General features: G+C 44.3%; 1 protein-coding gene across 1 annotated transcript in view; it reads left to right on the top strand.

Annotated features, from left to right (window-relative positions):
• Positions 1-27,327, top strand: part of LOC309555875 (phosphatidylinositol 5-phosphate 4-kinase type-2 alpha) — a 256,610-nt gene that overhangs the window by 203,806 nt on the left and 25,477 nt on the right. Inside the window, exons 6-8 of the mRNA XM_082258043.1 lie at positions 8,112-8,264; positions 14,696-14,842; positions 21,100-21,138. Of these exons, the coding sequence (XP_082114169.1) occupies positions 8,112-8,264; positions 14,696-14,842; positions 21,100-21,138 (339 nt within the window). The remainder of the gene's footprint in view (positions 1-8,111; positions 8,265-14,695; positions 14,843-21,099; positions 21,139-27,327) is intronic.

Raw genomic sequence — 27,327 nt, 5'->3', positions numbered from 1 at the left:
CAGCCAAACCCAACAAAGTTTGGAACAACCCGCCACCTGTAATGATTGAGCTCTTGAACAAGACACATAACAAATATAGGAGGCACCTAGCTGAACCTCCATTGTGAAGTATAGAACAATACCAGCTTAACACATTTTTAAGGGACCAAATATTGAGTATCATGAATTTAACTATGTTCTCCATGCTTTGTAAATATCAATGGAAATAACACATGTATAGCTACCATTGTTGTGAAATAACACATATATAGCTACCACTGTTGTAACATTGTTGAACCTCAACCTTTTTCATATATCTTCTGGGTTATATGAGATGTACCATGCTATTATGCTTTACTTACAAATAAACATGGTTTTTCAAATTAACCCCTTCCAGACCGCCCGCCGCCTTTTTACTGCGGCAGTGCGGGCCCCTCTGCGCAAACCGACGTAAATCTATCTACATCTGTCACATGCCTGCAGCTAGGGGGGGAGCGCGCGCCGCTGGCAGTGTGCTCCTGCCCCCACTCGGCAGCAGGGAAGCCGATGCACGGGGCAGGTGGCTCCGATTGCCGTCTGACACCCTTCGATCGTTTCCCGCTGACCGAGAAGAACGGTCAGCTGTTGTAAACACAGCTGAATGTTCTTCTCCCTGGAATGATCACAGAGCCCCTGTGATCCTTCTATATAGGAACACAGGTCTCTATGATCATTTCACAAGCCACCCCCCCCCCCCACAGAATCACTCCCCATGGCTCACATTTAACCCCTTCCCTGCCAGTGTCATTATTACAGTAACAGTGCATATTTTTAGCACTGATTACTGTAGTAATGTCACTGGTCCCCCCCCCCCCCCCCCAAAAGTGTCAAAAATGTCAGGTGTCTGATCTGTCTGCCGCAATGTCGCAGTCCTGCTAAAAATCGCAGATCGCCGCCATTACTAGTGAAAAAAACAATAAAAATTACATAAATCTTTCCCGTAGTTAGTAGACTCGATAGCTTTTGCACAAACCAATCAAAATACGCTTATTGCTATTTTTTTTTTTTTTTACCAAAAATATATAGCAGAAAACAAATTGTCTTAAAATGTTAAAAAAAAGTGATTTTTAAATTTTTTTGAGAATGTTATATAGCAGATTGTGAAAAATATTGTTTTTTTTTTCCAGAATTGTCACTCTTTTGTTTATAGCGCAAAAAATAAAAACCGCAGAGGTGATCAAATACCACCAAAAGAAAGCTCTGTTTGTGGGGAAAAAAAGGACATACATTTTATTTTATTTGGGTACAGTGTTGCACGACTGTGCAATTGTCCGTTAAATTAACACAGTGCCTAATCTCAAAATATGGCCTGGTCATTAAGGGGGAAAATCTTCCGGTCCAGAAGTGGTTAAAAAAGAAAACCTTGTGGAGCTCAAGTGGGTATAGATTTTTTTTTTTTTCCCTTTAAGGGTGCACTTAGTTTACAAGTGTCCCTGTGTTGACAAAAAGCTAGGGCAGAGGGAAGTATAATCAGTAATACTCAGGAATCATAAAGGCGTTTTATATGTATTTACTTTACTCTGAGCCCCCATGACCTGTCTGTTTTCATGCCTGCTGGCAATGCTGTAGACAAGGTTTCTTTCATGTCTTACCAAGTCCAAAAAGGTGCTCACCTGCCACCTAGTGGACATCTAAGGGTAGACAAAGGCCAGTCAGTCCTTGCGGCTAACCTGTCCTCCCGTCATTACAGACCTTACATTGGCTGAGCACAGAAGGCTGATTGTGCTGCACTTAATGGTATATGAATATTTATAGACTCGCTAATACAGCTGTAGAAGTAGAACAAATGTTAAGTACACACCATGCATCTTACTTGGATTGAGTTAAAATTACATTAATTTAAAAATGCTATATTCATTATCTGTAAACATCAATTGCCACTTTTGTTGTTTATGAACACTTATGCTTGAAGAGTTTAGAATAAATGCATAGAATTGAATATAAAACAGCAGTAAGTACAACACAAAAAAAGCTAGTTTAATGATGGAACCGCTAATATAATATTTTACAGAAAATGTGTATCAAAGTAACTATACCTGTACTGTGTGTGTATATATGTGTGTGTGTGTATATATATATATATATATATGTATATGTGTATGTATGTATGTGTGTATATATATATATATATATATATATATGTATGTATGTATGTGTGTATATATATATATATATATATATGTATGTATGTGTGTATATATATATATATATATATATATATATATATATATATATATGTATGTATGTGTGTATGTATGTATGTGTATATATATATATATATATATATGTATGTGTGTATGTATGTATGTGTATATATATATATATATATATGTATGTATGTATGTATGTATGTGTGTATATATGTATATATGTATGTGTGTATATATGTATGTGTATATATATATATATATATATATATATGTATGTGTATATATATATATATATATATGTATGTGTATATATATATATATATATATATATATATATATATATGTATGTGTATATATATATATATATATGTATGTGTATATATGTATATATATATATATATATATACTCACCGGCCACTTTATTAGGTACACCTTGCTAGTACCGGGTTGGACCCCATTTTGCCTTCAGAACTGCCTTATTTATTCATGGAAACATTCCTCAGAGATTTTGGTCCATATGACATGATCGCAGATTTGTCGGCTGCACATCAATGATATGAATTGCTCATTCCACCACATCCCAAACCTGCTCTATTTGGATTGAGATGTGGTGAGTGTGGAGGCCATTGGAGTTCAGTGACCTGATTGTCATGTTCAAGAAACCAGTGGTGAGATGATCGGAGCTTTGTGACATGGGGCATTATCCTGCTGGAAGGAGTCATCAGAAGATGGGTACACTGTAGTCATAAAGGGATGGACATGGGCAGCAACAATACTCAGGTAGGCCGTGGCATTTAAATGATGCTCAATTGGTTCTAAGGGGCCCAAAGTGTGCCAAGAAAATATCCCCCAAACCATTACACCTCCAGCCTGAACCATTGATACAAGGCAGGATGGATCAATGCTTTTATGTTTATGCCAAATTCTGACCCGACCATCTGAATGTCAGCTGCTGAAATCGAAACCCCAGGCAACGTTTTTCCAATCTTCTATTGTCCCATTTTTTGTGGCTTCAATTTCCTGTTCTTAGCTGACAAGAGTGGCCCCCAGCATGGTCTGCTGCTGCACCTTCTGTAGCCCATCTACTTCAAGGTCCGATGTGTTGTGCGTTCAGAGATGATATTCTGCATATCTTGGTTGTAACGAGTGGGTATTTGAGTTACTGTTTCCTTTCTATTATCTTGAACCAGTCTGCCCATTCTCCTCTGACATCAACAAGGCATTTTCATCCACCCAGCTTTCGCTCACTGGATATTTTATTTTTTTTTTCTTTAGGACCATTCTCTGTAAACCCGAGAGATGGTTGTGCGTGAAAATCCCAGTAGATCAGCAATTTTTTAAATACTCAGACAAGCCCATCTGGCACCAACAACCATGCCACGTTCAAAGTCACTTAAATCCCCTTCTGATGCTCAGTTTTAACTTCAGCAAGTTGTCTTCACCATGTCTAGATGTCCAAATGCATTGAGTTGCTGCCATGTGATTGGCTGATTAGCAATTTGTGTTACCAAGTAATTGAACAGGTGTACCTAATAAAGTGGCTGGTGAGTGTAAATAGGAGATGTGCACGACTATTGCTCTGTGTTAGCTTCAATCTTAGGGTCCTTTCACACTAGACAGTCGTTCTGCTCAGCGGGGGATCGATCCGGCGATCCCCGTTGAGCAGGTGGATGACAGCTCTGTCTCCACTCTGTGTGCAGAGATGGAGCTGTCAGATCCCCGCTGTCCTCTGGGGATATTGAATGAGAATGGACCGCCTGTCTGTTCTCATCCGATCCGATCCTCCAGACGGATGAAAAAAAGGGTTTCCATCCGTCTGGATTTCACGGACAGGATTGGATAGCAGCGGGTGTCAGCGGACATGTCACCACTGACATCCGCTGCCCCATAGGGATGCATGGAGCATCCGATCAGATCCGCCTGAAAACCTGACAGGCAGATCGGATCGCCCGTGTGAAAGGGGCCTTAACCCAGACGATTAGTGACTGCAGAATTCTTTGTGTAATTGTTGGACAAGAAGTCACCAATTTAAATCTCTTTTACTCTTTAAAGCTGGCCATAGATCAAGTCTCGGCCGGTACAGGAGGGACTGGCTAAGATTTGATCCATCTATGAGTAGGCTAATTGCACTGAAGTCAATCCATTGTTTGACTTCAGTTTTTTGTCATGTGATCACCTCCAGCAGTGATCATTGTGTTCTGCACAGCAGGGAACGCTCCCCACCGGCAGAACATATAGCACTGTAGGAGTTTTTACAGAGAAATAGTTTTGCCCACGCAGGGGCTGTACCAAACTGTCAGAAAAATAGAGGATTATAAGAAAAAAGTACAGCATCCAGGGTTATGGGAGACTAGTGTGAGTAGTTGGAGCATAATGCAAAACCTTCTGCACACCTGAAAAGGTGATCCAAATTACATGACCTGCATACAATCTTTATTGTAGATAGTAGAGACCTTTGGGGGATGGGTGAGGGGATTGGGTAAGGGAAAGGGTTATTATAGGAAGGAATATTAGAAAAGAGAAAGTGGAAAAAAAAAGGTCTAACAGTCACCAAGAGCCTGTAACAGTAGGCAAAATAACACAATTATGGGCACCTGATGCTAGATAGATTTAGGCTACTTTCACACTATCCGTCCGTCAGATGGATTACGTTTTTCTCAGCAGGGGATCGAGCCGCTGATTCCCCGCTGAGCAGCAGGATGACAGCTGTGTCTCTGCGCTGTGTGCGAAGACACAGCTGTCAGTTCCCCATGCATCTCTATGGAGGAAATCGGATGGGAAAGGACCATCTGTCCAGATTTGACAGATCGGATCGGGTCGGATGTCAGCGGACATGTCTCCGCTGACATCCGACCCCCCATAGGAATGCATGGGGGGACCGTTCAGATCCGCCAAAAAAAACGGACAGGCGGATCTGAACGGTCCGCCTGTGTGAAAGGGGCCTTAGGGTTGGAAGGACAAATCCAAGCCAGGGTTCCCAGGCTTTCAGACATTTTAGTGAGGATACTAGAACGTTTCTTATTAGCAAGAAGCACATTCATACCCGTTTTAAAATAGAACTATAGACAAAACATTTTTTTATCTTTTTGGATAGAGTAAGGGAGGGTCATAAACCCTGTCGGATTTTTTTTTTTTACATCTGTGTCCCACTAGGGTGATTTCTCTTCACTTCCTGTCCCATAGCCAAAACAGGAAGTGAGAGGAAATCCCTGCAACTTAAGGGAATTCCTTGGGGGGACCCCCAGGTTACGAGAACTAGGGTCCCCATTGGGAGATTTCCCCTCTATTACGTTTCTTGGGATAATCCAAAATCTGGGATTTTCATTTACTTTCACTTTCAATAATGGTAAACAGGACAAATAGAGAGGGGGGAACGGGGGCACAGACAGCGTTAAAAGCCAAATAATTGTACTAATCCCTCTCCACTCTGTCCAAAACTAAAAAAAAAAGTTTTGCCTTTTAGGTATACTTTAGCTTCTTGTAAGGCAGCCATAGGTTTCGTCTAACTTCTGAAGATAGTTGGTTTAGTTGCTATAAAAAGGACGGTAGCAAATTTTTTGTTTGGGATTAGTGAGGCCTGGGATAGAGAGGTGTAGAAGAGCTGTTCTACGACCTTCTTGGTTAGTGAAATGAGAGAGTTTGGATAAGACCAAAATGCTGGGTCAAAGGGATCTCAATTTGGGAGCACCATGTGTGGAGCACCTAAGTAGCCTCCACAGGAGATTTTGGTTAAGTCAAGTCTTGTTCCCAGTTCCTAATATACCGTATATATGGTATACACAGATGTCCCAAGTTTTGAGGAGGCATGCTGACTGCAGGAATGTCCACCAGAGCTGTTGCCCGTGAATTGAATGTTCATTTCTCTACCATAAGCCGTCTCCAAAGGTGCTTCAGAGAATTTGGCAGTACATCCAAACGGCCTCACTACCGCAGACCACGTGTAACCACACCAGCCCAGGACCTCCACATCCAGCATCTTCACCTCCAAGATCATCTGAGACCAGACACCCGGACAGCTGCTGCAACAATCGGTTTGCATAAGCAAAGAATTTCTGCACAAACTATCAGAAACCTTCTCAGGGAAGCTCATCTGCATGCTCCATCTGGGTCTCGCCCTCACTGCAGTTTGTCGTTGTAACCGACTTGAGTGGGCAAATGCTCACATTCTATGGAACTTTGGAGAGGAGTTCTCTTCAGGGATGAATCCCGGATTTCACTGTACAGGGCAGATGGCAGTCAGTGTGTATAGCGTCATGTGGGCGAGCGGTTTGCTGACGTCAGCGTTGTGGATTGAGTGGCCCATGGTGGCGGTGGGGTTATGGTTTGGACAGGCATATGTTATGGACAACGAACACAGGTGCATTTTGTTATGGCATTTTGATTGCACAGAGATACCGTGACGAGATCCTGAGGCCCATTGTTGTGCCATTCATCCATGATCATCACCTCATGTTGCAGCATGATAATGCACAGCCCCATGTTGCAAGGATCTGTACACAATTCCTGGAGGCTGAAAACCTCCCAGTTCTAGCATGGCCAGCATACTCACCGGACATGTCGCCCATTGAGCATGTTTGGGATGCTCTGAATCTGCATATACAACAGCGTGTTCCAGGTCCTGCCAATATCTAGCAACTTCGCACAGCCATTGAAGGAGTGGACCAACATTCCACAGGCCACAATCAACAACCTGATCAACTCTATGCAAAGGAGATGTGTTTCACTGCGTGAGGCAAATGGTGGTCACATCAGATACTGGCTGGTTTTCAGCTCTGTGATGTCATCATGGAGGAGTGAAGCTCTGGTGAACTCCATGCCCAAGAGGGTTAAGGCAGTGCAGGAAAATAATGGTGGCCACACAAAATATTGACACTTTGGGCCCGATTTGGACATTTTGACTTAGGGGTGTACTCACTTTTGTTGCCAGCGGTTTAGACATTAATGGCTGTGTGTGGAGTTATTTTGAGGGGACAGCAAATTTACACTGTTATACAAGCTGTACACTCACTACTTTATATTGTAGCAAAGTGTAATTTCTTCAGTGTTGTCACATGAAAAGATATAATAAAATATTTACAAAAATGTGAGGGGTGTACTCACTTTTGTGAGATACTGTGTGTGTATATATGTATATATATATGTGTGTGTGTATATATATATATGTGTGTGTATATATGTATATATATATGTATGTGTGTGTGTGTGTATATATATATATATATATATATATATATATATATATATATATATATAAAATTTAAAATGCACACTGAAAAAAAATTATAAACGCAACACTTTTTTGTTTTTGCCCCCATTTTTTATGAGCTGAACTCAAAGATCTAAGACTTTTTCTATGTACACAAAAGGCCTATTTCTCTCAAATATTGTTCACAAATCTGTCTAAATCTGTGTTAGTGAGCGCTTCTCCTTTGCCGATGTAATCCATCCACCTCACACCTTGCACAGATGTGCCTTAGGCTGGCCACAATAAAAGGCCACAATAAAATGTGTAGTTTTATCACACAGCACAATGCCACAGATGTCGCAATTATTGAGGGAGCGTGCAATTGGCATGCTGACTGCAGGAATGTCCACCAGAGCTGTTGCCCGTCACATCACATGAAAAAATAGAATAAAATATTTACAAAAATGTGAGGAGTGTACATATAATTGTATAAATATTTTTTTTTTATAATGTAATTTTGTAACATTGTAATTGCACTGTATATTGTTTAAATTCCAAATGTTTTACTGTGCTATAAAAAGAAGAGAGAATGCTTTTTTCTGATTACGTTGCATTTAGTGACCTGCAGACTATAACAACAAAAAAACATGATATCTGTAAAACTTTTTTCTCCAGTAAGATGAGCAAATGACTCTGATTTTCCCTTTTGAGCAAAACATTTCTTTTCACTTACTAGCCTGCGTTTGTCTCATTTTCAGAATTCCCTGACAAGATGTGCTCCTCTAGCCAATGATTCCCAAGCACGCAGCGGCGCACGCTTCCATACTTCCTGTGACAAGAGGTACATCGTCAAAACCATTACAAGTGAAGATGTGGCAGAGATGCACAACATCATGAAGAGGTACCACCAGGTAAAGGACGGCCCTTCTCCCCCAGAACTAAAAATACCCTAAAACAAGGTCTACCCATCCATGACATCACTTCAAAAATAGCAGATCCCCTTAGAAAAAAGACGGCACTGGAACAACTGAATACAGAGTTCTACATGTGTTGAATTTTAAACCTTAACTCCAGGCAGTCCAACTTTTTATTGTTTGTACATAGTGTGAAAGAGTTGAGCCAGCTATAGACCAATCAAAAACGGTCAGAATTTCGATCCATCTATGGGCAGGCTGTTGTTTTTTTTCATGAGATCATTGCCAGCGGCTATACTGCCAGCAGGGCTCATTGTGTTCTGATGGCGGAGAAACCTCCTGCTGTCAGAATACAGTAGCTCAGCAGGAGAGATTCAGTGTTGATGGGGGAAGCGAGCAATTTTCTTTCCTTCAACCCGTAGCTGAAGCAAAGAAATGTCCTAATTTATGGCCAGCCTTTTAGAGCAACTGTCAGATTTTTTTTTTGTCATGGTTTGTCCCTAAAGGGCCGTACACACTTTACGAAAATCAGACGAAATATCCTCCGATTTTTCTCTGTCTTCTCAGCGTTCATTACCGTTTTTAGTCGACAGTGCATAAATGTTCACGAAATTTCTCGTCCGATTTTTCTTTTTTTTTGGCACATTTGTTCCTAGACTTCCGGGTTGTCAGCGACTTCAGATCTTGCGCGGTCTTTCGTATCCGATTTTTCACGGACGTACTGCATATACATTAAACGAAAATCGGTTGTCTGGGGACGGACGAAAAAAATTTTGGTGTTTGTCCCTCCATTTTTTTTTCGTTGAAAATGTCGGCATCGGCTGCTGAAAGTTGTGTACACACTAGCCGAAAATCGGACGATTTTACCTCGGACGGGAATTTTCGGCAGATTTTCTACTAGTGTGTACCCTGCTTAAGATAGAAATTTCCTATCCAGACATAGTGATGAGAAATTTCACATCAAAATGTGGCAAAATTAAATTTTTAGTAGAGAAGGGAAGGATTGGAACGTCTGAGGTTTTAATTGCTGCCCTGGCCTTACTGTTCCCGGTGACGACCCGCCCCCTTCCATTGTACGGGCATCACAGCTACAGACATTGGGAAAATCTCCATATTGGGCAGAAAAAACAAAAAAGAAGTAGGATGGTTATAGCCTTTGTCATTCAAGGCAAAGTGACAGTGTCTCCTTATAAAATATCCTGTCCACCTAGACGTGTATACTGCAATTACCCAGCTGCAGCATCCCAACCCTTCCAGGCTCCTGTGTTGGCTGGTGTGGGAGCTTAGACAAGGGAATGACGTCATGGCGCCACTTCATGCAACAGTGTTTGGGACTAGTGATTAGTCCCTCAGGCCTGAGCGCTGTCTTGTGGCAAAGGTCACTTTCTCCTCATACCTGGAAGCCCCACTCCTTTAAAGCCCAACTCTGGGAAAATTTAAAATGAATTCTACATTTTGTCTAGTGGAGAGGAAAAACACTTTTACTTGATCCCCCCGCTCCTCTGGCAAATTAGGCTTCCCCTCAATCCAGCGTTAGACTATCCCTTGGCGTCAACGCGTTGAGTGCAGGACTATGGGCCCTCTTTTGGTCTTGATGATGTCAGAACCTTAGACTGGTAGAATGTGGGGGAGAAGACACTGTGGGGACCAGCTAGGAGAGAGGGAGGAACAAGGGATCTGGTAAGTAAATCCTAGTTTACTGTTCCCCTAGACCAGTGATGGTGAACCTTGGCACCCCAGATGTTTTGGAACTACATTTCCCATGATGCTCATGCATTCTGCAGTGTAGTTGAGTATAATGGGAAATGTAGTTCCAAAATATCTGGGGTGCCAAGGTTCGCCATTACTGCCCTAGACCTAAAGGAGAAATTAACTCTTAAAGTGCGGATGCAGCTTAGTGCAAGGGATCATTTTTTAGTTGCCCGGAGTCTTGGTTTAACAAAGGCTTCGGCAGTGCTGGCAGTGAAGGAGCATAGCTGGTAGGTATGCCTGCCTGGGAGAGTGGGTTATGCATAGGCACTGCCACTTCACCCCAACATTACCTTTTGAGGAAGTAGAATTTTTTATAGAGAACTTTGCTTGACCTTGTGGATTGATAGGTGGTTTTGGGATTTTGCTTGTATTCTAGGCCTCCAACTTTCAGCACATTTGTATAGCTATCATTACCTGCATTTTGAGATTACTTGGAAGCACCGCTGGCTCAGATGTAGCCATTTGTTAAATGGACTCAGATAAAGCTCTCTTGAATTATAAATAATACATATTAAACCAAACTACAGATTGAAACCAGCTAAGCTTGTTGTGTGCTGTGGAAACTTGGAGGCTCTTTAATAAGCTCTCGGAGCCCCCGCTGAGCGCATTTAAAATGGAAAATGTGCTGATTCTATCATCTGTGGGCTCATCCGCTGCCTTCCGCTCTAAGATAAAATAGGCCAGCACATAACCACATGCCACTGATCACGTTAAAGTTTTACCAGCACGTGTTTTATGTGAGCTCAGTTGTCCACAATATTTAACCTCTTTGTGACTGGGGGGTTTTGTATTTGCTTTTGGGACTCATATAGTTACATTTGGAAGGCTTTCAAGTGACTTGAAGAACAGAAATGTAATCTATATCCGCTTACCGTCTCTCCCTTATTGGAGGTGGTGGTTGTATTTGTTTCTTTTTACCTGGCCAAAAACATTTTCAGCAAATACAGAAAATAGCTTTGGATCTTTCCAGGACTGCCATGTCCTTGTCACTTCCTGTGAGCCCAAGCTCTGGTGCACACAGGACATTTTTTTCCACCCCTGGATACCTTTTGTCTCTGGTAGGTAAAAAGCAGCTTAAAAAATGTGCCTAATGCCACGTTTTGCACACGTGTTTAGGCGCATTAAGCGTTTGGGTGTTTATTGATTACATTGGGGACAATATTAGTTTATTCTGGCCAATGGAATGAACGCTCAAGCGCTAAATGCACGTAGCATTTACACGTATTTAGGCCCATGTTTTGTCTGAGCAAAAGCTGCTCTGCTGAACGAGCTGGCAGTGTTTTTTTCAGCTTCTAATACGCCTGTAAATGCCTGTGTGTACATGGCCACATAGACTAACATAGAGTTGCATTTACAGGCTGAAAAAAAAAAAAGTCAAAAGCCTGTAAAAGCAGCGTCTTTTTTTTTTTTTTTTTTTTTTTTTATGTCCTGTGTGCATGAGGCCTACTGGACAGAAAAAAACAATGTCATCTCTCTTCTTTAACCACTTTCCTGCCTATTGGGCACTTTAACCCCCCTTCCTGCCCAGGCCAGCTTTCAGCGCTGTCCCACTTTGAGTGACAATTGCGCTGTCATGCAATTCCTTACCCAAACAAAATTTTTATTAATTTTTTTTTCGACACATGGAGCTTTCTTTTGGTGGTATTTAATCACCACTGGGTTTTATTTTTTCTAAACAAAGAAAAAATAATGTTTTTCTTAGTTTCTGTTTTAAAAAAGTAATTTTTCTCCACTTGTGGACCCTGATGAGGCTGCACTGGTGGACCCTGATGAGGCTGCACTGGTGGACCCTGATGAGGCTGCACTGGTGGACCCTGATGAGGCTGCACTGGTGGACCCTGATGAGGCTGCACTGGTGGACCCTGATGAGGCTGCACTGGTGGACGCTGATGAGGCTGCACTGGTGGACGCTGATGAGGCTGCACTGGTGGACGCTGATGGGGCTGCACTGGTGGACGCTGATGGGGCTGCACTGGTGGACGCTGATGAGGCTGCACTGGTGGACGCTGATGAGGCTGCACTGGTGGACGCTGATGAGGCTGCACTGGTGGACGCTGATGAGGCTGCACTGGTGGACGCTGATGAGGCTGCACTGGTGGACGCTGATGAGGCTGCACTGGTGGACGCTGATGAGGCTGCACTGGTGGACGCTGATGAGGCTGCACTGGTGGACGCTGATGAGGCTGCACTGGTGGACGCTGATGAGGCTGCACTGGTGGGCGCTGATGAGGCTGCACTGGTGGGCGCTGATGAGGCTGCACTGGTGGGCGCTGATGAGGCTGCACTGGTGGGCGCTGATGAGGCTGCACTGGTGGGCGCTGATGAGGCTGCACTGGTGGGCGCTGATGAGGCTGCACTGGTGGACGCTGATGAGGCTGCACTACTAATTCCATCATCATTTAATTAATGGAAATGAAAACTGGCAGACATGTTTGAAATCAACCCTGTGTAACAACCATGACTCCTTCCTTAAATGCAAAGAGGGTATATGTGAAAGGACTGGAAGTATGTAATTCACAGGATTTACAAATAATAGGGAGGATAAAAACACTGAAAATTGAAAATGAATGCAGCCACCGCATCTAAGGGCTGATGAGGTGCAGTATGTTTCATTTCCATTTTTAAGGTTCGATATGTTTTAGGCTATATGTACGTAGGACAGTTTGGCCCATGTGCATCAAATCCTGGTGCTTTGATGGGAGGCACAGGTGCCCAGCTGCCAGAAACCTATGGCAGTTGAAATTTGCAGTGGTTGGACACTGTACCAGGGTCATATGTGTTCATAGACCTATGACTCGAACATAGAACTCCTGTGTCCTGGGCATATTTCCTTGAATGCATATGGCCTGTGAATACCACTCAGGATTTGATGCACGTAGGCCAAACCGCCTGTCTGCATGGGACCTTAAATGTAAATGTAAAGTCTCTTTTTTTTTCCCCTATAAAAATAACAAACATGTCATACTCACCTGCTCTGTTGCAGTGGATTTGCACAGAGCAGCCCAGATCCTCCTCTTCTCGGGTCCCTCTTCTGTGATCCTGGCCCCTCCCTCCTGTTGAGTGCCCCCACAGCAACACAGCAAGCAGCTTGCTATGGGGGGCACCCAAGCTGAGTCATAGCTCTGTGTGTCCTTTCAGACACAGAGCCCCAACCCGGCCCCTCTCCCTCTCTCTCTTGATTGGCTAGCTGACTTTAATTAACAGCAGCGGCAGCCATTGGCATTGCTGCTATGTCTCAGCCAATCAAGAGGGAGAATCTCAGATGGCTGACACACTCGTGGACAGAGAGTGACCTCAGGTAAGTGTTAGGGGGGCAAAGGGTAGCTGCTGCACACAGAAGGCTTTTTATCTTAATGCACAGAATGCATTAAAATAAAAAACCTTCTGGCTTTACAACTCCTTTAAAGTGTCCCTAAAGGTAAAATAAATGTTAGTTTTGCAAAGAGTGGAGAGGAATTAGGACACCTGTCAGTTTGTTTTTGTTTTTGCTGTCTCTCTCCCTCTCTATTTATCCTGTGCAAGTATGGCCCCTTTCACACTAGTGCGACTTGTCCCATGATTTTGGACCGCAAAATCGCATGACAAGTAGTTTTCCATTAGTTTCAATGAGCCCCATTCATATCAGTGCGTTTTGAAGTCGCACCGACTTCAAAGTAGTTCCTGCACTACTTTGCCACGATTTGATTGCGTTTTGAGCCATAGCCATTGCTTTCAAAATTGCGTCAAAATCGCGGTAAAATCGCGTTGCATAAGTGTGAAAGGGGCCAAAAAGAAAATCCCAAATTTTGGGTTGGCATTAAAACAGTACCAGTGGGGAAATCGTCCAATGAGGACACTGGTTCTAGTGACACCCCAGGATTCCCCCATTTCGGCTTTCCTCTGACTTCCTGTTGGCAATAGGACAGGAACGGCAAAAACAATTGCAGCAGTAATAACCCTTCCTTCCTTTATCTAAAAAAATGTTGCAACATTTTATTGTATAACTAAAGGCAAAACTTTTTTTTTTTTAAAACTTTGAACAGAGTGGAGAGGGATTATAACCCCTGTCTGTTCACTTCCTGTTTTGGCTATGGGACAGGAAGTGAAGAGAAATCTCCACAATGGGACACAGATGGCAAAAAGAAAATCTGACGGGTCATATCCCTCCCTTGATCAATCCCAAATAGAAAAAAAAAGGTTTTGCCTATAGTTCTACTTTAGGTGATATTATTTGAAATATTTTGAGGACATCTACAAAAGGGACTGACAAACGTGCAAGAACAATTTGTGATATCCATAGCAATCAGTCAGCTTCCATAGTAACCATTAGGATTCTGATTGGTGTCAAGGGGCATTGAGGAGCTTTTTTGTTGGCACACTTTTCATACCAAAGCCCCTGGGACAGAGTAGTAGATTGTCTCTGTCTTGCTCTTGATAGTAAGGTCCTCAGTCAGGCAGATTTGATTTGATAACAATTTTCACAGCAAACCTATGCCCGGTGATCAATGTCAAATAACAGTGATCAACCGCTGGGAGCTGGTGCACTGACTTCCCAGCATGTTTCCTATGTATTATGTATGTAACAGTTTTCTATTGTGTACCATTTTTCAGAATATTGTGCCATCTTGTAATTCAGACACCAAGCAATGTTATTTTATAAATGAATGCATTTTATCTTGCATTTTCTTTCTTTGCAGTTCATTGTGGAGTGTCATGGGAACACGCTTCTCCCTCAGTTCCTGGGCATGTACCGGTTAAATGTAGATGGCGTAGAGACATACATGATTGTCACAAGGAACGTCTTTAGTCACCGTCTGTCTGTGTATAGGAAATACGACTTGAAGGTAGAGACATTTACATAATTGAGATAATGAAGTGTCCTTGTGCCTTTGTCTTTATACAGGGAATTATGATAGTTGGATTAGTAAGGGCTATAAGACAAGAATTCTAGGATGTATCTATAGAGGGATCACCAGCAGAAGGAAGGAGGTTCTGATTCCCCTATATAGATCTTTAGTGAGACCTCATTTAGAATACTGTGTCCAATTCTGGAGACCTCACTTACACAAAGATATTGATAAAAAAAGAATCAGAGAGGGGGTAACAAAAATGGTGAAAGGTCTGGGGGATAAAACCTATTGAGAGCAACGTCAGGGACTTAATATGTACAGTCTGGAGGAAAGGGGAGACATGATTGAAACCTTTAAATACATCAAGGGGGTAAATAAGGTTCAGGAGGGCAGTTTTTTTTAAATATTAAACCAAAATCAAGAACACGGGGACATGACCTCAAACTAACTGGAGGGACCACACAGCTTGGACGAGAAGCGGTTTAACCTTAAGCTGCTCAGGGGGTTTTCACTGTCGGGGTGAAAATGTGGAACTCTCTTCCACAATTGGTGGTGTCAGCGGAGAGTATTGATATTTTTAAAAGACTCTTGGATGTGCATCCTGAATAACACAACACACAGGGATATGGGAAATGATTAACACTGGCACACATACACCTACAAAGGTGGAACTGCATGGACTATTGTATTTATTTAATCTTACCTACTATGTAACTATATACATTTCAAAACTAATCTTGAAAAGTATTATTTTACTGAAAGGGTAGTTGATGCTTGGAATAAACTTTCAGCAGAGGTAGTGAAACAGTCAACAGTAAATGGCTTTAGACATGCTTGGGATAAACCTAGATTGCAGCTTTCCAGTTCTTATCCTGCAAAAAAAAAAAAAAAAAAAAGAAACCAGTTGGAGCCATCACATCTAAGTGCATTTTCTTCGAGTACAAAACAAATGCCTCTTGGTCCTGCCAAAACTCCAGTGTTCTTGTAACTTCCTCTGCACTGAACTCTCTAATAAGATTATCAGCTTTCACAGTTCTCCTATGTGAACTACAGCTCACCTCCCTCTATGGTATGGAGATGAGGGGTGTTCATGTTCTAGGGCAGGGGTCTCCACACAGAACAAGGGCCAAACTGTATATTTTACAAATATTTGAAGGCTGAAAAAAAAATCAGTTAAATAAATAATAATTGAATAAATGTAAAATAATTAAATGAAACCCTGTGTACATTCAGGAGTGTGCAGCGGAATATCCCCATGTAGTCACCAGTGCCCAGTAGCATCCCTCCTTGCATCCAGGAGTGCTCATCAGAGTATCTCTTTGCATCAAGGAGTGCCTTTCAGAGTATCTCTTTGCATCCAGGAGTCCCCATCAGAGTATCCCTTTGCATCAAGGAGTGCCTTTCAGAGTATCCCTTTGCATCTATGAGTTTCCATCAGAGTATCCCTTTGCATCCAGGAGTGCCCATCAGAGTATCCCTTTGCATCCAGGAGTCCCCATCAGAGTATCCCTTTGCATCCAGGAGTCCCCATCAGAGTATCTCTTTGCATCAAGGAGTGCCTTTCAGAGTATCCCTTTGCATCCAGGAGTGCCCATCAGAGTATCCCTTTGCATCCAGGAGTGCCCATCAGAGTATCCCTTTGCATCCAGGAGTCCCCATCAGAGTATCCCTTTGCATCCAGGAGTGCCCATCGGAGTATCCCTTTGCATCCAGGAGTGCCAATCAGAGTATCTTTTTGCATCCAGGAGTGCCCATGGGAGTATCCCTTTGCATCAAGGAGTGCCTTTCAGAGTATCCCTTTGCATCTATGAGTCTCCATCAGAGTATCCCTTTGCATCCAGGAGTGCCAATCGGAGTATCCCTTTACATTCAGGAGTGCCCATAGGAGTATCCCTTTGCATCCAGGAGTCCCCATCAGAGTATCCCTTTGCATCAAGGAGTGCCTTTCAGAGTATCTCTTTGCATCCAGGAGTCCCCATCAGAGTATCTCTTTGCATCAAGGAGTGCCTTTCAGAGTATCCCTTTGCATCCAGGAGTGCCCATCAGAGTATCACTTTGCATCCAGGAGTCCCCATCAGAGTATCCCTTTGCATCCAGGAGTCCCCATCAGAGTATCTCTTTGCATCAAGGAGTGCCCATCGGAGTATCCCTTTGCATCCAGGAGTGCCCATCGGAGTATCCCTTTGCATCCAGTAGTGCCCATGGGAGTATCCCTTTGCATCAAGGAGTGCCTTTCAGAGTATCCCTTTGCATCTATGAGTCTCCATCAGAGTATCCCTTTGCATCCAGGAGTGCCCATCGGAGTATCCCTTTACATTCAGGAGTGCCCATAGGAGTATCCCTTTGCATCCAGGAGTCCCCATCAGAGTATCTCTTTGCATCCAGGAGTCCCCATCGGAGTATTCCCTTGCATTCAGGAGTGCCCAGCGGAATTCCCTTTTACATCTGGGTGTGGCCAGCAGAGTAACCCATTACATCCAGGAGTGCCAAGCAGAGTTTCCTCTTGCATTCAGGAGTGCTAAGAGTCCCTCCTTTCATCTGGTAGTGCCCAGTAGAGTCCCTTCTTGCTGCCAGGAGTGTCTGGCTGGCTGGCTGTGGATGTGGATGCGTTGCTCTTTGTATTTTCATACACCGGTGCATACACTGCCAGCCAGCGGTGGGCTCAAATAGATACAATATAAGGAGTGAACATTGTGACCTTAGGACAGGTGCCAGTGTGTTAATGGCAGGATCATCATAATGAAAACCTTTTTGGGAAAAAACCAAACACAATGACTGGTAAGCTGCAATATAAAGCATTAGTGTTATTTGGGGTTAGAAAAGCTTTAAAACGGATGTCATGATTTTGTAATACCTTTATAGCCACACCAATTGGTGTTCTGACTGGACGCTTTAAAATAAGAACTGCTAACAAAACATACAGCCTGCCTAGAGGAAAAACTTTATATAGACACTTTATGAAGATGCTATTTATCCTGTAAAATTAAAAAAAAACAGGGCCACGTTAAAGGCCAGAGTACAATTCTGCTTTACTTCTATTTTTTCTTTTCATTTTATTTATGTATTTTACGACCATTTGCCCCGTTATGCATTTGATTTCAGACAACTACTAAAAATGTAAGTGATTGGTGACTGATGTGTTCCATAATAGTAGAGGAAAAATCAAGTGTTTTCTCCTCAGCCAGAACTCTTTGTGCCATCAAGCCTGGAATTATATTGATTTGCCCCATTTCCAGTCTGGAACTGAATTCTGTAAAATTACAGGAATGAGCATAATCTTCCAATCAATCGGTTGTACTTTCAGGATCTTCCTTGAAAAGTCATTTTCTAAAGTCCCAATACAATGTACAGCTGTCCATAGACGGGCAGTCCAAGCTTTACTTCTCTCATCTGCAACTGATTTGCCTCTTATGTTCCACAATTAACCGAAACCGAGGGACTTCTAAATCAATATTCTAAAATAAAAAATAGCTCTTTTAGCCCCTGTTCACACAGGTCCAAATTGTATCACAAGTCGCACCCTATTGTCGGCAATGGAACTGTGCAAATCGGTGCAACGTCGACTGTGCACCTATTTGAAAAAAGTATTCACACTATTTTTGGCAATTACAAGTGCAACTTGCATAGCCATCTGTGTAGGAAATCGCAAAAAAGGTCAGCCAAGTCCCATCTCAAATAGTACTGGCATGCGGCCTTGGAATCGGGGGATTTCAAAGCCACATTCAGTATGAATGAGGGCGGAACACAAAGTTGTCTACAGTAGAATAGAATGACATTTATTTAATTTCATTTATTTATTAATAATATATATATTTTATTATATTTAATTTAATTTAATGGCGTTTTGGCCAAATACCAGTCCGATATTAGTCCCTTATCAAGCCAGGAGTACCCTAGCTGGAGATGGGACTGATGTTGGTCCAAACGGTCGCTGCACATCATTATAACTTTGAATGGGAAGTCCCTCTGTGCAGGTTTTTGCAGAAAATGAAGACTTGCCTTCCTTGCCTATGCCAACAAATGTGTAACTGATGAATAGGGCAGTTTTGGCCAGAGGTCCTGCATGGATGATGAGCACCTCTAGTGAGCCAGAAACAAAAGACGCAAAAGTCACATACATCCATTTCATTTATTACATAAAGAGAAACCATAAATACTTTATATTGGAGTATGATTATTGACCGTCATAGAGATATAAACCTGTTCCCGTTGGTGTAATGCACATATGCGGCATCATGGCAGGCTACCCTAACACAAGGCTGCCACATATATGTGGTTCTGGGGATCCATTTTGGCGCTGAGAGCGCACACACTGCACCCTCCCAACACATTGATCCAAGTTGTCACCATTTACATTGGGAACATGTTCCACCAGCTCCCAATCATGTGACCACTGAGATAGCCAATCACCATGGACACCTTTTTAGGGGCTCTGCCTCTCTGTGTTAAGATCCACTTAAAGTGATATTTACCTATTGGCCCCGAGCCTCTTCTTTTTGGGTCCCCAAACCAGCGGTCCTTGCTCCTCTCCCTTCTGAGTGCCCCCAAAAGCAAGCCTTTTGTTATAAGGGCACTTGAGCAGGCTCGCTCCCACTGCGGATGTCAATGTATAGCTAATATCACCCCCTCGCAGTGCGAACTGTGAAATGGTGCAGAAATCAGACCGCATAGGTGTGAACACCCATGCAATCCGATTCCAGTATGGGCCAAAAAAAAGGTCCTGCACTATTTTGGTGCAAATGTGATGCGATTTTAGCCATACAGTTTGTCTGAAATTGCATCGCACAGACAGCACATATGATCTGCACAGCAATGTGGTGCGAATCAAATGCAATGTCTGACATTGCACAAGTGTGAACTGTCCCTGAATGGAGATTATCCATATTATCTATTCACACACACAGATTGTAGCTTGGCCCCACCCCGAGCCCTCCCCATTGGCCCAGTGGCAGTAAGTGACTGCAGCAGGAGCCAATGGCTCCCACTGCTGTGTGAGCCAATGAGGAGAGAGAGACCCGGGAGGACCGCTGCTCTCGTGCACATTGCTGGATTGAGATGGTGGTCAGGTAAGTAGAAGAAGGGACTGAAAAGGGGGGGGGGATGCATTTAGATAAAAAAAAAACCTTCCTTAAGTACCACTTTTAAAAGCCACTAGAAGATGGATGGATAGATGGATGGATGGATAGATGGATGGATGGATGGATGGATAGATGGATGGATAGATAATATGGCTTCCCACATGTACATATATATATAATTCCAAACTGTACATACAACTTCTTAACATTTATTTCCAATAATCTGATCTTTTGCTCATAAATATGAAAAAAAAAAAAAACTAAAAAACAAATAGATGCTATTAACCCTGTTTATTATACCAAACAGGAAGATTGACTATTGTGAGTGTACCACATTCATATTGTTTGCCACTTCAAAAGGATCCTATATGTTGTTGGACTTTACTGGTACCAAAAAGGGACAGGAACATAAAGAAATATGTAAAAAATTATATATTTTATTACTAATATTAAAAGGTGTTACCACCCTGTGGAAACAATCCCTTTTAGGCGATGTAGGCCATATGTACATTCAATACATAGTTATCTTTGCTGAAAAGTCCAAAAGGTTGACGCGTTTCACATTTATGAACTTCTTCAGAACTTTTTATATCTTTGCAGAAAAGAAAAATAGAGAGTATGGTCAAATGAGAGGTGTCCACATCAAACCTGCGAAGCTGACAGAGTGACAAAGAAGGGCCATAGTGGTAGTACTTGGTAATAAAAACTTGTTCTCAAACTTAGAAAGGGGTCACAGATAAACTCCAGTACTCTATGCAAGTTTTATGTTGACACCTTCCATTTGACCACCATCTCTCTGCCATACTCCCTAAGCGATGTGCTATTTTTCTTTGCTGCCAAGATATAAAAGGTTCTGTAAAAGCTCATAGATGTGAAACATGTCAACCTCCTGGACATTTCAGCAAAGACATTTCAGCAAAGATATATGTATTGAAAGTAGATATGGCCTATATAGCCTGATAGTGATTGTTCCCTTAGGGTTTTCACACTTTTTAATGTTTTTAATAAAATATATAATTTTTTAAAATATTTCTTTGTGTCTGTCCCTTTTTTGGTACCAGTAACCAACAACATATGGGTTCTTTTTTTTTTTTACTTGTTTAATATATGTATGTTTTGCTCATAATTTATTTGTTGTATACATTTCTCTAAATAAAAACTTTTTTTTCTCAGGGCTCCACTGTGGCAAGAGAAGCAAGTGACAAAGAAAAGGTAAATCATTAATTTCAGTTTTTGGTCATGACAGCACATAGTTTTTTCTTATTGCAAATATATACCTATCGGCACGCTTGAGGTGGATGCAGGAATCCTCCGCACCTTTTCATTGTTTTCAGAGAGTTGGGACTCCCCCCACCATCAGAATACATCAACCAGTGATGCAGCCAGTTGTCTGCATGTGCTGATTGAAACAAAATTTTCCAACAAGCCGGTTCATGAGAAGTTGAACATGTATGGCCAGCTTTTCTCTTCCATCCAAGATCAAGACCAACTCAATATGTATATTCCAACCTTGAAGGACTGTGTCCACTTAAAACTAGCTTTCTCTTTCGTTCATTGACGGACACAGTTTCTGATCTTCATGACCTTTGGGTTATACTGCCCCCTACAGGAGTAGGACACTAGGCAGAAAAAGAATCTGGCTACGCCTATGGGCAGTCCCGGGGGGGGGGGGGATACTCCTTTTCTCTGCTATAGTTACTCAGTTTTTTTTTTTCTTCCTAGTCAGGCCCTAGTTCCTTGCTGGGATCTCTGGTCCTGGCAATTTTTTCTTTTTAGATAGAAAATTTTCTCCAGCTTTTTTCCTGTGAGATCTGCGATCAACTGCCGGACTGGGCGACGGGCTGAATAATCTAGATCCAGTGGTCACCCCAGTCTGGCCAGCGAGCGCGCACAGACCTCAGCTCCATGCTAGGTCGGCCACGACATAGCCCCACCAGATGAGGGCTAGCCTGTGAGTTAAACACCTTGCAAGGTCACATACAGCCGGGTCGCAGCGTACCTCCTAGCTAACAGCCCCCCATTTCAATAGAGAGGAGGTTCTGTCTGCAGCGGTGCCTGCCTGGTTCCTGGTATGGGGATTAGCTGTCCCCCTCTCCCCCTGGAGGGTTTTGGGGTAGACGTGGGCCCCTCCTTGGGACGGTCAACCCCCCCTGGGTTCCTCTCCTTCCCATCAGGCACCCCCCCTCCACTTATGCTGGGGCTGTTTGGGTGGTCTGGTCTGCCTCCTGGGGTGGGGGCAGGGTGCTATGCTGGCGATGGGGGCCACGGGTGGTGCAACGCCAGCTACCGGATGCTTGGCTGTGTGGGGGGGGGGGGTTTGTACCTGCTTGTGGCTCCTGGCAGGACCCCCCATCCTGCCTGGGCCTGTCCTTAAGGCCTAGGAATCCCTCCTGGGAGCCTTGTGGTGCCGCCATTTTGCTGTAGCCAGTGTTTTTCTATGCATGGCAGCCATGTTTGTGTAGTCCGGTGGCCATGTTTGTTATTAAAAATAGCGACAGCCATGACAATGGAGCCCTGTGGGCGGCGATTTCGGCAGTGGGAGCCCCTCCTCATCCCCTGGTGCTCATTCCTGGATCTTTTCACTTCCTGATCACTGCACATGGAGTGCAGATTATCCTGGTGGCTGCAGGTTCCTGTTTCTGCTGGGTGGTGAGTCTGGTGGGGTTCTCTTCCTCTCTACTGAGGATTGCTTGGTGCTTTGTGCCTGGCGACCGGGTGGTGCTGCCAGCGTGGTGGGGGTTGTCCCTTTGCAGTGTTTTACACTTTTTGTGGGGTCCCCCTGGTGTGACTCATGGAGTCTTTGGAGCACATCTCCCCACCTGGCCCCCTCTCTGAGGCTGCGGGGCCCTCTGGGTCCCAACCATCCATCGATGCACTGACGGAGGTCCTGGAGTCCTTTGTGTCCCAGGTGGAGGTGGCTTTCGGGCGACGGGCTAGCAAAAGGCACCCCCGCCTTCTCCTGCATCATCAAATCCTGAATCTGACTCGGCCGCCGCGGACATGTTTCACCCTGCCCGGTCTGCGACCACGCGCCGGGGGTCCTCAGATAGTGAGGATGATTCCTGCAAATGTGCACGAAAAGGCACTGGGGGAAGCAGTGATTATATATGTGCATGCGATCTTGAAGATGGAGAACGCAGCTGCACCTGCGACGAAGCCATCTATTAAAAAGCCATCTAGAGTGGTGAAGGTGTTTCCTTTCCCCGCCTATTTTGGCAGAATTGTCGCTAAAGAGTGGGGATGACCAAAGCGTCCCCTTGAGGTCCCTAAGCGATTTATTAGGCATTACCCCTACGAGGAGTCCCTTGTTAAGAAGTGAACTGTTCCACCGTTAGTGGACCCTCCGGTTTCCAGATTGAACAAGGCAACCATGGTTCCGGTTGAAGAGTCCCCGGCCTTTAACCTCCCTGGCGGTATGATTATGTCAGGAATTCTGTACCAAAAGCGGTACAATTTTTTTCATGGAAATTTGGCGTTATGTATTATAGGCCTACAATTCTTAGTAATTACTGACTTAAACCTGACCAAAACAAGACTCTAGTAGACATCCCAGATGTGATAAATTTGAAACACAAAACGCATGAATTATAATCGAATCAACAATATAATTTTATTTTATATATATATATATATATATATATATATTATAATAAAATTATATTATTGATTAGATTATAATTCATGCGTTATATATATATTTATATGTGTATATATATATATATATATATATATATGTGTGTATGTATATGTGTGTATATATATATATATATATATATATAATATAATATAAATGTTATGTGTGTGTTTGTGTTTTGTGAAACGTTCAACGTTTGAATTTCCCTCCCTAGTTCCACTCCCATGCAGCATTGCTGCTGCAGGGATCGGAACTAGGAAGTCATCACACCGACGGAGGACAGACGAGCAGCGGGGATCTCAGATGGCTGGCGATCACAGCAATGGGAGATCATCGCTGGATCGCCAGGAGAAAGTAAGACACCGCTGCGCGCTCTGCACATCCACCCCGAGCGTGACTCGGGGATACCGATAACAGCATGGAAAATCCCCCCGAGTCATGCTCGGGGATACCGCTAGGCAGGTTAAGGATCCGACTGACAGGAAGGCGGAGGCTGTGGCCCGCAATATGCACAATCTGGCTGGTTCGCAACTGAGGCCGGTATTCACCATTGCCCTGGTGTCGCAAACTCTTACAGAGTGTGGGCTAAGCTTTTACGCTGTGACCTGGAGGGAGAACAGCTCCCCCAGCCTTTTGCTGAGCTGACGGACCAGCTGGTTCAGTGGCTGCAACTTGGCTGTGATGCCTCTTTGGATGCGGCTCCCCTAGTGGCTCAGCTCTCTGTTTCGGCAGTGGTCCTTTGGCCTGTCTTTTGGCTTAAATGCTGGTCTGCGGACCAGACTTCTAAAAAGGCCTTGACTGATCTCCCCTTTCAAGGAGATCGCCTGTTTAGGGCTACCCTGGATGACATCATTAAAGGTCTCAAAGGTGGAAAGAGTACTTTTCTTCCACATGCTACTAGGGACAAGGACCCTCATGGTAGACCTGGACCCTCCTTCTCGGCTCATACGTTTTTTCGTCCCTCAGGGTCGACTGACAAGGGCTCGAAGGCTGGGCCTTCTCAGGGCCTCCTCTGGAGGATCCAAACGAACTTGGTCTGGCAAGCCAAGAGCTGGCTTATCTAACGGGCTTATCTAGGTGGGCCCTCACCCGTATCGGGGGGTGGGGGGACGTCTTTGCTTGTTTCCGGACCCGTGGACTTTCCTGGTACAAGACAAGTGGGTCCACAAAGCCATCGGTCCGGCTACAAGACCTGTTACTTCAAGGGCTAATTTTCCCGCTTCCAATTTCAGGGTTTTTACTCAAACCGGTTTACAGTTCCCAGGAAGAAAGCCAATGTGCGTCCAATCCTGGACCTCAAGGCACTGAACTGCTTTGTGTGGATACAAAGGTTCAGGATGGAGTCCATTCGCACGGTGGTGGCATCTCTGCATCAGGGGGATTTACTTGCCTCTATTGACATTAAGGATGCGTTCCTTCACATTCCAATATCTGCTTTACAAATGTGTTAGCCCGATGTTAGCATTGTTACGCCAACGGGGGATTGCGGTACTAGGCTACTTAGACGACCTCCTTCTGCAAGCAGTCTCCAACTGCTCTGGTGGAAAACCTCAAAATCACCATACGAACTCTGAGGGAGTTCGGCTGGATTCTGAATTTTCAGAAGTCTGCTCTGGTTCAGTCCACAAAGCTGGACTGTCTGGGTCTGACTCTGGACTCGGCCTTAGTAGCCACAGTGCTCCTTCTTCTGGACAAACTCCAAAAATTGCAGGCTGCAATTCGTCTCCTGCTGTCAAGCAGATGGTCATCACTCCGGACTTGCATGCGGGTGCTGGGTCTGATGGTGTCTACCTTCGACGCGGTTCCTTTTGCACAGTTCCATACGAGGTCCCTGCAAAGGGAGATTCTGGCCAAATGGGACAAGGCTCTGCAGTTTCTGAACGATCAGCTCTGGCTGAGCCGGGGAACGAAGGAGCCCCTGATATTGTGGCTTAGCTCTCTGGCTCTTCGGCTGGGCAAATCCTTCCTCCCCTTGTATTGAACAGTGGTCACGATGGATGCCAGCCTGTCCGGCTGGGGAGGCGTCCTCGGCAAAAATTCTGCTTAGGGGACCTGGACACTGGAAGAGTCCATACTACCAATCAATGTCTTGGAACTCTGAGCGTTCAGACTGTGCCTGGACCATTGGACGGATCATCTTCAGGGATGTCCAGTGCGCATTCAATCGCCACGGCTTATGGCAGTCACCAAGGGGGCCTTGGCTTATGTCAGTCACCAAGGGGGCACAAAGTGTCCTGACGGCTCTGGAGGTAGCTGGCATTCTAAGGTGGGCAGAACAGTTTGTTCCAGCCCTCTCTGCCGTACACATTCCCAGGGTGGAAAACTCGCAGGCAGGTTACCTCACTTGGCAGGCATTGAACCAAGGGGAGTGGTCCCTTCATCCAGAGGGGTTTCATCAGCTGTGTCTCCAGTGGGGCATCCCCAAGGTGGATATGTTAGCATCTCGACTCAACAGAAACATGCAGAGGTTTAAGGCTCGGTTGTGGGAACCTCTGCCGGATGCCGCAGCCGCACTGGTGGCCCCGTGGGGTCAGTATCATCTAACACCTTCTCTCCTCTCAAGCTTCTGCCAAGACTTCTACGTAGTATCAAGGCAGAAGGAATTCCAGTCATCTTAGTGGCTCCGGACTTGCCTCACCGGGCTTGGTACGCCGATCTGGTGCAGCTGGTCGCCAATGTTCTTTGGAAGCTTCCTCTCATGGAGGATCTGCTATCCCAAGGACCAATCTTCCATCCTGCTTTACAGTCGCTTGCTTTGATGGTCAGTGATTCCAACGCTGTTAAAAGCTAGGAAATCTACTTCTAGGAAGATATACCATTGTACATGAAAGATGTACATTGTGGGTTGTGAGTCTCTTGAGGTTCATCCTTGCTCCTTCTCAGTGGCTCAGATCTTGACCTTCCTTCAGCGGGGGGGTTGAACAGAAATTGGCCTTGAGTACTGTCAAGGGCCAGGTGTCTGCTTTGGCGGTCTTTTTCCAACGACCCTTGGCCACACACTCCCTGGTGCGTACCTTTTTTCATGAGTCCGACATTTGGTCTCCGTTGCTGCCTTGGGACCTCAATTTGGTGCTTTCGGTCCTCCAGAAGCCTCCCTTTGAGAACCTTCCAGAGATTCCCTTGCTTATGCTGTCTCAGAAGGTGGCTTTTTTGGTGGCTATCACCTCTGCGTGCAGGGTGTCGAAACTGGCGGTGTTATCGTGTCGTTGTGGTTCTTCGCCCCTGTTCGTTGTTCCTCCCAAAGGTTGTCTCTGATTTTCATTTGAATAAAGACATTGTGTTGCCTTCCCTGTGTCCCAGGCCAAAACATCCTAAGGAAATTGCCTTACATGCCTTGGATGTGGTCTGGGCAATTGGCCGGTATCTGGCAGCTATGGAGTCTTTTAGGAAGCCAAACTCACTATTTGTGCTCACCGATGGGCTTTGGAGAGGATTGTCTGCTTCCTCTGCGACCATTTCCAGATGGATCAGACAGAAGGTTATTCAGGCCTATTCCATCAGGTGTCCGGTTCCTCCTTTCCCTGTCAAGGCGCACTCTTCTCGGGCACTTAGTGCTTTTGGGCCTTCCATCATCAGGCGTCAGTCACACAGGCCAAAGCGGCCACCTGGTTGTCAGTGAACACTTTCACAAAGTTATATAAAGGGGATGTGTTGGCATCGGCGAATGCTTCTTTTGGCCGCAAAGTTTTGCAAGGTTCTGTTTAGGGGACCTGATCCTCTTTGAGGGTGTATTGTTTTTTTCAGGTAGGCTCCAGTTGTTTTTGGTT

The sequence above is a fragment of the Pelophylax lessonae genome, assembly GCF_965119305.1.
Source record: "Pelophylax lessonae genome assembly, chromosome: 5".
Classification (NCBI taxonomy): domain Eukaryota; kingdom Metazoa; phylum Chordata; class Amphibia; order Anura; family Ranidae; genus Pelophylax; species Pelophylax lessonae.
Note: the sequence above shows the minus strand (reverse complement) of the source record. Positions and strands in the feature narration are given on the sequence as shown.